This window comes from Lipophrys pholis (assembly GCF_963383615.2).
Source record: "Lipophrys pholis genome assembly, chromosome: 13".
NCBI lineage: Eukaryota > Metazoa > Chordata > Actinopteri > Blenniiformes > Blenniidae > Lipophrys > Lipophrys pholis.
In genome coordinates, this window is record NC_137632.1 from 316,416 (window position 1) to 327,273 (window position 10,858).

General features: G+C 46.8%; 1 protein-coding gene across 2 annotated transcripts in view; it reads left to right on the top strand.

The window, feature by feature from the left end:
* slc49a4 (solute carrier family 49 member 4) overlaps positions 1–8,325 on the top strand; it is an 82,102-nt gene extending 73,777 nt beyond the window's left edge. The window contains exon 10 of one of the 2 annotated variants that reach the window (XM_080479060.1): positions 6,548–8,234. In XM_080479060.1, coding sequence (XP_080335186.1) covers positions 6,548–6,663 — 116 coding nt within the window. In that variant the 3' untranslated portion in view covers positions 6,664–8,234. Of the gene's footprint in view, positions 1–6,547 lie in introns of both variants that reach the window. The other variant, XM_080479059.1, reaches the window with a different exon arrangement.
* Positions 8,326–10,858: the final 2,533 nt, after the last annotated feature.

A 10,858-nucleotide genomic window follows, 5' to 3' on the forward strand; every position in this document is an offset into this window, starting at 1 on the left:
AATAAAAAGAAGATGAAAAGCATTTGGAACATAGTGAATACTGTCATTAGAAACAGCTCAAAACAAAGTACTTACCCTCAACATTACTAGTAATGAAAAGAACATTGATGATATGAATTATGTGGTTAGAATTCAACAGGTATTTTGTAAATGTTGGACTGAATCTGGCAGAAAAAATCACTAATCCTGGAGCAGATGATGGATGGAAAGCAACGTTAATTAACAGGAATCCAAACTCAATGTTTCTCACTGCAGTGGAGGAGAGAGAAATAATAGAAATGGTAAATAACTGTAAGAGCAAGACGTCATTTGACTGTGACGGTATCGATATGACAATAGTCTAAAAGGTTGTTGAAGAGATTGTTTATCCTCTTACATTCATCTGCAATCTGTCATTCCAATCGGGTAAATTCCCAAAAGAAATGAAAACTGGGAAAGTCATCCCACTTCATAAAGCTGGAGACAGACACCGATTCAATAACTCCAGGCCCGTTTCTCTGCTGCCACAATCCTCCAAAATCTGAGAGAAGCTTTTACTCACAGATTGATCAATGTTTTGATAAACACTAACTGCTGTCTGAGAGCCAATCTGGATTCAGATCACAAAGATCCTCCTCAATGCCATTGTTAGAATCAATAGAAGAACTCAGCAGCTCCAGAGACAGAAAGAAATGTGCAGTGTTCATAGACCTAAAAAAGCATTTGACACAATAAATCCTGATATTCTCATCAATACACTGGAGCGTTGTGGTATGGGGGGTGTGGTTCTACACTGGATGAAACGTTTTCTCAGCCACAGGCAGCAGTTTGTGAAAATGGAGGATTTTCAGTCTTCATGCGTGGACATTGTCTGTGGTGTCCCCCAGGGGTCTGTGCTGGGACCTAAACTATTTAGTCTTTATATAAAGGACATGTGTAAAATCTCTGAGATTCTTCATTTTGTTTTGTTTGCTGACGACACAAACATTTTCTGTTCAGGGGAAACTTAGAAGAACTCAGTAATGAAATCACATCAGAATTCAACATTAAAGTGGTTTGACATGAAGAAGGTCTGGCTGAACATGGATAAAACTAAATATATGGTGTTTGGTAATTACAAGGGGAAATGTGATGTAAGTTATGTTGGGGGGTGTAGAAGTAGAAAGGGTTAAAGAAACTAAGTTTTTGGGGGTGACACAAGTTTTTGGTTGGAAACCGGCGAGCTCAGCTGGTAGAGCATCAGACTCTCAGTCTCAAGGTAGAGGGTTCATGTCCCACGCCTGGCGCCACCTTCCTGTGGGCTCTCCACCTTCCTGTGGGCTCTCCACCTTCCTGTGGGCTCTCCACCTTCCTGTAGGCTCTCCACCTTCCTGTGGGCTCTCCACCTTCCTGTGGGCTCTCCACCTTCCTGTGGGCTCTCCACCTTCCTGTAGGCTCTCCACCTTCCTGTGGGCTCTCCACCTGCAGGAAGGTTCTTAATGGGTCAATGTGATCTGGGTGACGGTGCTCAGACTGACACCACCACCATCCGGGGACGTAGAAGAGGAAGGAGATGGAGGGATCAGTTGGAAACCTCATATTAAACATGTTTAAACTAAATTATACAAAAATGTTTCAGTGCTCAGCAAAGCATAATACTCCTTAAACAACAAAGCTACATATTTTATACTGCACACTAATACTGCGCACCAATACTGCTATATTGGATTACTGTGTGGAAGTTTGGGGAGACGCCTACAAATCTTTTCTACGACCGTCGTGCACACTCCAGAAGAGAGCCTCACACTGGTTCTCAAGGTTTCCAGGACCGTCACACTGGTTCAGAAGGTTCCTAGGACCATCAGACTGGTTCTTAAGGTTTCCAGGACCATCCGACTGGTTGTCAAGGTTTCCAGGACCATCAAAGTGGTTCTCAAGGTTTCCACGACCATCAGATTAGTTCAGAAGGTTTCAAGGACCATCCGACTGGTTCTCAAGGTTTCCAGGACCATCAGACTGATAGAGAGGGGTTATAAGTACATTTTACTGATAGAGAGGAGGGTTATAACTACAGGAGTAATCTGGACTTCAGAACCAAGAGTTCTGGAACAACATTGAGGAGGAGGAGCTCTTCAGTCAGTGGAGGGAGGGGCTACAGTGAGGAGGAGGAGCTCTTCAATCAGTGGAGGGAGGGGCTACAGTGAGGGGGAGGAGCTCTTCAGTCAGTGGAGGGAGGGGCTACAGTGAGGGGGAGGAGCTCTTCAGTCAGTGGAGGGAGGAGCAACAGTGAGGAGGAGGAGCTCTTCAGTCAGTGGAGGGAGGAGCTACAGTGAGGAGGAGGAGCTCTTCAGTCAGTGGAGGGAGGAGCTACAGTGAGGGGGAGGAGCTCTTCAGTCAGTGGAGGGAGGGGCTACAGTGAGGGGGAGGAGCTCTTCAGTCAGTGGAGGGAGGGGCTACAGTGAGGGGGAGGAGCTCTTCAGTCAGTGGAGGGAGGAGCTACAGTGAGGGGGAGGAGCTCTTCAGTCAGGACACAGTGTCAGAAGAGATGACCAACCATGTGATATATTTTATTAGAGGCTTGACTATAGTGGCCCCACAGCGAAATGTCCTTGAACAGGCCACCGAACCCGGAGTCAGTCAGCCATGCCAGTGTTACTACATCCAGTGTTAATAGTTGGCTGGAGGTGAGTGCTGAAGCAGTAAACGGTTCTTTATAAATAAAATGTGTTTACCATTTTACTAAATGACATATTGATACCACTTCAGAATCCAAGTGGTGAGCAGTCACGTTCACACAGAAGAACATGAGATATCAAGAATGAACGACGACCTGTTGAGAGCGACTCGTCTACGACGCTCGTAGTGAAGGAAGGTTACTGGACTGCTCACATTTATTTTATAATTACAATTCACCAACAAGAAAACTTGGGCTCCGTTTATATGTGAGATAAGTGAAAAAGCAGTTTTTGCGTTTTCGTTTCAAAAAAGTTTCACTTTACATCAACAAACATGAACTACAAGAAATGTTTTCTAGTTTTAGTTTATTTTCATTTAATTCATTGACAATTAAAAAATCCAATAAACAAAAATCTATGCAATACAAAACAAAAAGTTTCCAGCCTATGAATTAAAGGAGCAGAAGGAAAAAAGATTTATGTAACCAAGCATCAATATGCAATAAGAATAAAAACATACAATTAGAACAAGAACAAGACATGAGGGAAGATAAAAGCATAAAAAATAATAAAAAGGATGAGAAGTTAAAGACACATTGCATTGAACAGGTTTATTTGATATTGGGCTGTCCTGAGTTCTTCCTAATATTTGCTGCATATAACCTCAGAGCAGCTTGTGCTTGTTGAGTTCAGACTGGGGACAGAACGCAGGTTGGATCCAGACGACCTGAGGTCTGGAAGCTTCAGGAGGAAAGTCGGCCGCTCGAAGCCATTAGGAGTGTAGGAAGTCACTCTGAATGACAAGAAGCAAAGGCCTGAGAACTGGAAGTAATGTGTGTTTTCTTGAAGCTATTAGAGGTTCTGCTTCTTTCAACTCCTAAACATGCCGTAGTGATGAGCAGAGAGAATCTGACGCTCGATATCCCAGGAAGGTTTCAAGGAAGAAACTCACAAACAGCAATCATTAAAACCTTCTAATGAGCTTTAAAGTGAGCGGCGATCACTTTGGGTTTCAGCTCCCACCTTTATTCCTTATTTCTTATTTCTTTATTTCTTTATTTCAGGGACAGTGCATATTAATAAACATTCCTGTAAATATGCCAGAATTAGCCAACAGGATATTTTTCAGATGTGGTCCCATCGCAGGTCAGCCTAAAGAATATAAAAACATTAAAGCACAGAATAAACGAATATCAATATTTACACTATTTACAAGTACACAGACCCACACATGTCACATACATCATGTGTACAGACATATGGAGACGTATACACAGAACACATACAGACAGACCAGGCGAGAGGCCAGCGGGGGGTCGGTGAGCGGCGGGTTAATGCTGACAGGTCCGATTGTCAAGGAGCCGTCGCTTTAACTGTCATTAGTATTTGTGATATGAGGGAGTGTTACTGATGGTGGTGGGGAGTCGGTTCCAATCGGGGGCTGCGCCCACAGAAAATGTGCTTTTTCTGAAGGAGATGATGCAGTCCCCTCTCGCTGCTCCCCTGGTTCTGGAGTGGGTTCTGCCCCCCCCCCCCTTCACTCACACGTCTGTTTGCTCCTCAGTAAACTTCCAGTGCCTCCAAACTTTTGTCCTCGTGTGTTTAGAGACGACGGGCTGAGCATCTTTGATTGATTCTTTTAGTTGCCATCCTGCCATCACACACACACACACACACACACACACACACACACACACACACACACACACACACACACACACACATGCACACAGTCGCAGACTGCAGGTCAGATAAACAGGACTCCATTAACCTGCCTCCACGCCGGGTCTCCTGCCGCCGCCTCGCACTCCCCTGATTAATGAGTCCGCCTCAGGAGTCTGGACTTCCCTCCGCAAACACTTCCTCCCCCATCTCCTCCTCCTCCCCCATCTCCTCCTCCTCCTCCTCCTCCTCCTCCTCCTCCTCCTCCTTTTTGCCCCAGTTTAGCATTTGCTTTCACCCTCACACCTCTTATCCTACATCCTTTCCCCCTTTAAATGAGGAGCAGCATCAGGCGTTTGAGCCAAAGCTGGTAATTGACCATAAAGAGGCCGTCCGGTTCCGTCCAGACGCCGGTCTCTTCACGCATCGATCGGGGTCAGCTGGTTTACCCCATTGAGAAGCGTGCCGATCGGACTGCATGTTTGAGTTGTGACGCGTGTTACAGCCTGATTTCTGCACATTTAGCACGGGCTGGCTATGGGGACGGGGACAGCTGCCGCCGCGGCGTCCGTCCTGGCTGTACGCCCAGCTTAACGTCTCTGTCAAACGGCGAGGGCCGGCTTCTCGCTTTACGCATCTGAACGCAGCTTATTGATCCGTGTTTTGTCCTAAGTTGACATGTGTTCAGGTGTGACTGGTTGTCAGGAGACGCTCGCACGGGGGGACAATCTGAGCGCGTGCGTTGGCGAGGGGGAGCTCGGCGGAGGCAGGAGTCAGTGTGAGCGCTGATGAGTTGATATGCCGTCGGTTCCATCTGCCCAGATCCAGATTCAGCGCCGCCGTCGTCCAGCGAGCCTCTCCTGTGGTTAATGGAGCTCGAACAGAGCTGAGAAAATAGAACAACTCGTTCTGCGCCATGTTTGGGTTCACGCTGCCAATCTCTCTGAATTATTCAGCGTCATTATGAAAGACGGCGGGCGGGGGGGCTGCTCTTACTTCCTGTTTACTAGGTCAGGAGAACCTATTGATTAGCCAATACTTGCCGTATTACACGTAAATCATTCAGTGTCTTTTCATAGTCGATCTCATCGGGTTTTTGTATTTTTATGGACGACTCGTATTTCATTGTGGAAGATTACACGAGAGCTCAGATTGGTCTAGTTCAGTGATTTCAGCGTGTGGAAAATCCAATTTTACATGTATTGGCGGTAAAGTTCCTGTGAAATCATTTCTCATTACTTCTGTTGTGATTGAAATAGTCTGGATCAAGAGTTGCCATGTACACAGACTTTAGGTCTTGTTTCAAAAAGTCCACATGCTGTTTGATAATTGTACGTCTTGTAAAACAGTGACTCCAACCAGGGCGGTCCGACATCCACAAAGATTTATGCGGTATCATGAAGCCCTCTTGATTTTCATTTGTGTAACGTTTTTTTATGGCTTAGAAAAATAGCTGAGTCAGCATTTAATTGGTATATCTGACAAAACTACTGAGTTTAAGCATTTACATGGAAAGTGTAAGCAGCGGGGAAAAATGGCGGATCGTCAGGCAAAAGAGGAAGATGAATCTGTCAAAAAAAACAAGAGCGTGACATTGAAGATTTCACGCTATGGGAAGAGCCGGCCAAACCAGAGCAGGACAATAATAATAATACTAATAATAATAATAATAATAAGACCAGACAACAGGCGGTCAGATCAATGAAGAAAGAAAAGTTCAACCAAACATCGATGGGAATTTTGCCTTAACTCTGTGAGCGAAGTCATTTTAAGGTGGAAATCACTGGATGAGTTGAGAGTTATTCAGTCAGCTTCCCCTTCAACTCCTGGTTACAGTTTGGTCCGCTGGTGGAGGGATGAAGGTTGTTTCAGTGCGTGCACACTCCGTGTCATAATGTGTGTATTTTAGAAGTGTTATCAGGAGGTGTTCATTTGAAAGAAAGATGTAGTGTGTTTCAGAGCCACACGATGTCCACATGACACAAACTAAAGTTTAGTAATGACGGTATGATTGACCATAAACACAAACTCATCCTGTCAGTGTATATGTGTGTATTGTGAATGTTGATTTGACGATGCCGTAGTCTGTAAAACCCTTTTCCAAATATGACAAATAAAAGACGAGGTTGTTTTTCATCAGGGAAATTTTTCTGAAGCTCAAACTGGGTCGTGATCAGTCTGGATAAAGTCCGAAGCAAAACGTCTTTCTCTAACTCGTCTCTTTCTCTGTCTTCCCTCCTCCTCCTCCTCAGAGTTGTCGTGGCTGAACTGGTGTCTTACCGGGTCGTGCCTCTTCAGCCTCGTCCTCATCCTCTTCTTCAGGGAGTCGTACGACCGCCTCTACCTGGACGTCTTCGTCTCCGTCTGACGGCGTCCGGGAGAAAAGACAACAATGCAACTTAAAGACAAAGGACCCAAAAAGTGAATCTTGCACAAAGACGAGGAGAAAAGGGAGGCGGGGGGGCGATCGGAGGAAGATTTCGTCCGTCTAACAAAGTAATTGTAAATAAACTGGTAACCATGGTGATGGATGATGGGTGGTTGAACGGCTACCGAGAAGAACGGAAGACGGGCTCCGTGTTTACTCTTTTTATCGACTCAACGGCATAAAACTGCTTCATGTGTCGTCACTTCCTTTTCTATTTCCTGTACTATTGTGAATAAGTTGGTTTTAATGTAACGTCGCCCCGTCCTCTGCTGGTCGTCGGTCTGGAGACTCAGAAAGTAACAGACTCCAGACGAGCATCAGGACCCGGGAGTGAAAAGGTGGAGACGTGGCAACTCCGTCAGCCAATCAGCAGGCCAGGCTGTGCCGAGTCCAGGGCCAACAGCCAATCAGCAGGCCAGGCTGTGCCGAGTCCAGGGCCAACAGCCAATCAGCAGGCCAGGCTGTGCCGAGTCCAGGGCCAACAGCCAATCAGCAGGCCAGGCTGCGCTGAGTCCAGGGCGAGCCAGGGACCAGGGACTCACCTCGGGACGCTCTATCGGCCCGGCGCTGTTAAGCGACCTGTGAAACTGCCTGTCATTGAGAGCCAGATACTCACATTACGCTTTATTGCCCTCTCAAGATGAATATTATGCAAAAGCATGTGATCTACCTTATTGAGGATTGGACGCATGCCAGAATGGCAGCCAGCCGTTTCTGTGGAAGAAGCTAAACGCACCGTTTTGGAGTCATTTTTGGTTGTTTATAGTCGATACTGTCAATCTGTGACCGTGTGAGTTTTACTTTTCTATATTTATTTAGATTTTTTGAATAATTCCGTTTTTGTTTTTTGAGCAGCCTGTCAGTATTTATTGAAAAATGGCCCGACACTAAAGCAGAAAACTGCATCAGCAGCAGTGGAGACGCCCCGAGATGAGGGAGGCGTCCATCCCACCAACAGGAAGTATCACAACGCTGCTCCTCCTCCACCAGAACGTGTCTTTACGCCAAACCACCAGTCGACTGACGGAACCTTAAGAGAAAAAGACTCACGGATTCCTCCACGGATAAAACTGGAGCTGTGACACAAATCGACTCCACAGCCATTAAAAAAACATCACATCAAGACGAAAGGAAAACATCCGTCCACTCTTTCTCCTTCATCTTTGTGTGTTTGTGTTGCAGCAGAAGCAGAAGAGTTTCTAAAGCTTCGGCTCGCAAAACTCTTTTCCAGGTGCTTGTTTTTCTTTCTCTTTCTCTCTCCTTGCACAGTAAAGGTTGTCTTTTACCTTTTTGGACGTGTTGCTTTAAATACTCTGGTGCAGTGCGTTCAGCCTCCTTCCTTCTTCTACACTGTGACTATTCTATCTGTCCATTTTGTAAAAGGTCGTGTTCTCCGGTTCCGTGGCTCACGCTGTGGTGCGCTGGGTTTTATTGTTCCTGTTCGGTATGAAAAGAACAAACTGTCAAATGTTTCCAGCACCTTATTGAATAAAAACATTTTACAAACAGTGGAATTTGTATTTATTACTCATGAAAGTTGTCAATTGTCAGTGTTGGAAGAGTCGATGATGTTTTTGGTGAATAAATGAACGAGGTTTCATTGTCGCTCACCTGCTTCCTGCACTAAACAAACATCACATTCAGGAATCATGCTGGACATCCAGAAAGCCTCCAGGGCTTCACCTCAAACAGACTCTGCCAGCTTTAACACCAAAAGAGCCGTTTGTCACCAAAATCAACTTCAGCTGGAGCTGCAAGAAACGTTGAGCCTTTGAAGCGAGGCGGACACAACTCTAAGGTTTCATTCATGGTTCTGAGGTTTGAACAGAAACTGCATCTCATGTATTTGTAGGGATTTCTTACCTCCTAAGGATCACATGGTACCATTTACCTACTGCAGTCCACACCGGCTACTAATCATGTTGGGTTTTGTCACCAGTTCTCAGTCTTTCCACCACCAAAGCCCCGGCCTATCAGGGGCTAAACTGGTGCTACGCCAGCCCCACATTTAGGGCTTTTCCACCAACAAGAACCAGGTTCTAGTTCAGGGCCAGTTCTTAAATGAGCACAGCCAAAGAACCGGTTCTTTTTCCACCGTTAGCGGAGCCAGTAGAGCTACGTCACTGCGTCACTCTAAAACGTGATACGTCACTGATTTCCACAGCCTCATCCAGGAACCAGGAGACGGACTGTCCCAGTGGTTTAGTCCGGGTCGCTCCATCTAGTCTGACCTGAACCTCTGATGCACCAAAGAGCCAGAAGACATTACGTCTCTTCTTGTCTCTATTGGTGTTTTTTCACATCCGTCTTGTTTTAGTCCAGAGCTCCAGAGTGGACATAGAGGGGAAAAATAACGCCTGTATGAGTTTGGGTCTTATTTTTCAACATTTGGGCGTTACACTGAGAATTTCTGCTGCTTTCTCTTTATTTCTGGACGTGTCTGAATCAAAAGCTTCAACATGGAGGAATGGAGGTGTAGAATGACAGAACGCTGCTCTGAAAGCTGTTTCCATGGTAACCTAGGTAAACACTCTGATTAAAGTTCTCTTTCACATGAAGCCGTTAAAAGGCCCATTTTAGCTCTATAAACTCCAGCTTTCATTTACAGTAGTTTGTAGTTTGTTTTTTAGTTACTGATGAACCAAAGTATTTATTATAAAGAAGTTCTGTGGGTTAGAAAATACTATTGGAGCGTCTCATAGCGGAGCAGAGCGCCCCCTGCAGCCTCACACTGCCTTGCTCAGCAGCTGCAGCTCCTCAGCCGGCGGTCAGAAGGTGAAACAAGACCTGGACGTGACCTTAGTTAGAATCATGTCACCATGAAAAGTGTGGAAAATAAACCACAATGGAAAACTGCTTCTAAATTATATCTGACGTAGGTGAGTGACAGGAGGAGCGCAGCAGCATCTCGAGAGCCGCAGCTCCGCAAACGCGGATTAAATAATCCCGTTCCCTCGTATTATTAACTTCAGGGAACGACTTATTATATCGTTCCCTCGCGTCAGGTCCCAGTCTAGCTCCTCTTTGGCCCAGCAACGAAGTGGGGCCAGCGTAGCACCAGTTCAGTCCCTGTTTGGCCCTGGACCAGAACTAGCAACTGGTTCTTTCCGGTGGAAAAGCCCCCATTGCTGCTGGGCCAGAGGGGAGCCAGAGGGGAGCCAGAGAGGGGCCAGAGAGGGGCCATAGGGGGCCCAGAGGGGAGAATGAGGAGGGCCATAGGGGGGCCAGAGGGGAGCCAGAGGGGAGCCAGAGGGGAGACAGACACGTCATCAGCTGGGGGCGGAGTTCCTGCTGTCACACAGTCAGCTGGTGGATCTAGAACCTAGAACCAGTTCTTTTCAGGCTTTCCATGGTGACATCATCGTGACTAACTTCACCTCCAGGTCTTGTTTGGCATTCTGACCGCAGGCTGAGGTCTGCATGAGCCAGCAGGGGGCGCTCCGCTATGAGACGCTCCACAGAACGTCTTTATAATGAAGCCAGACTTCTGGTTCCTCAGGAACTACTAAACAAACTACAAACTACTGGAAATGAAAGTTGGAGTTTTTAGAGCTAAAAAGAGCCTTTTAATGTCTTCATGTGAAGGAGAACTTTAATCAGAGTGGTTACCTAGGTTACCATGGAAACGGCTGTAGAGCAGCGTTCTATCATTCTACACCTCCATTCTCCATACTCTTTTAGCAGGTTTTCCCCCATTGGAGTTGTGACAAATTTTTAAAGTGCTTTTAAACAAGAGTTAGGTCCTTTTGAAAAAGAAATTCAAACAAGATAAAATGTTTACCACACCCCTCCCTCACCGCACCCCTCCCCTCACCACACCCCTCCCCTCACCACACCCCTCACCACACCCCTCCCTCACCACACCCCTCCCCTCACCACACCCCTCACCACACCCCTCACCACACCCCTCCCTCACCACACCCCTCCCCTCACCACACCCTCACCACACCCCTCCCTCACCACACCCCTCCCTCACCACACCCCTCCCCTCACCACACCCTCACCACAACCCTCCCTCACCACGCCCCTCCCTCACTGCACCCCTCCCCTCACCACACCCCTCCCCTCACCACACCCCTCCCTCACCCCTCCCCTCACCACACCCTCACCACACCCCTCCCTCACCACACCACTC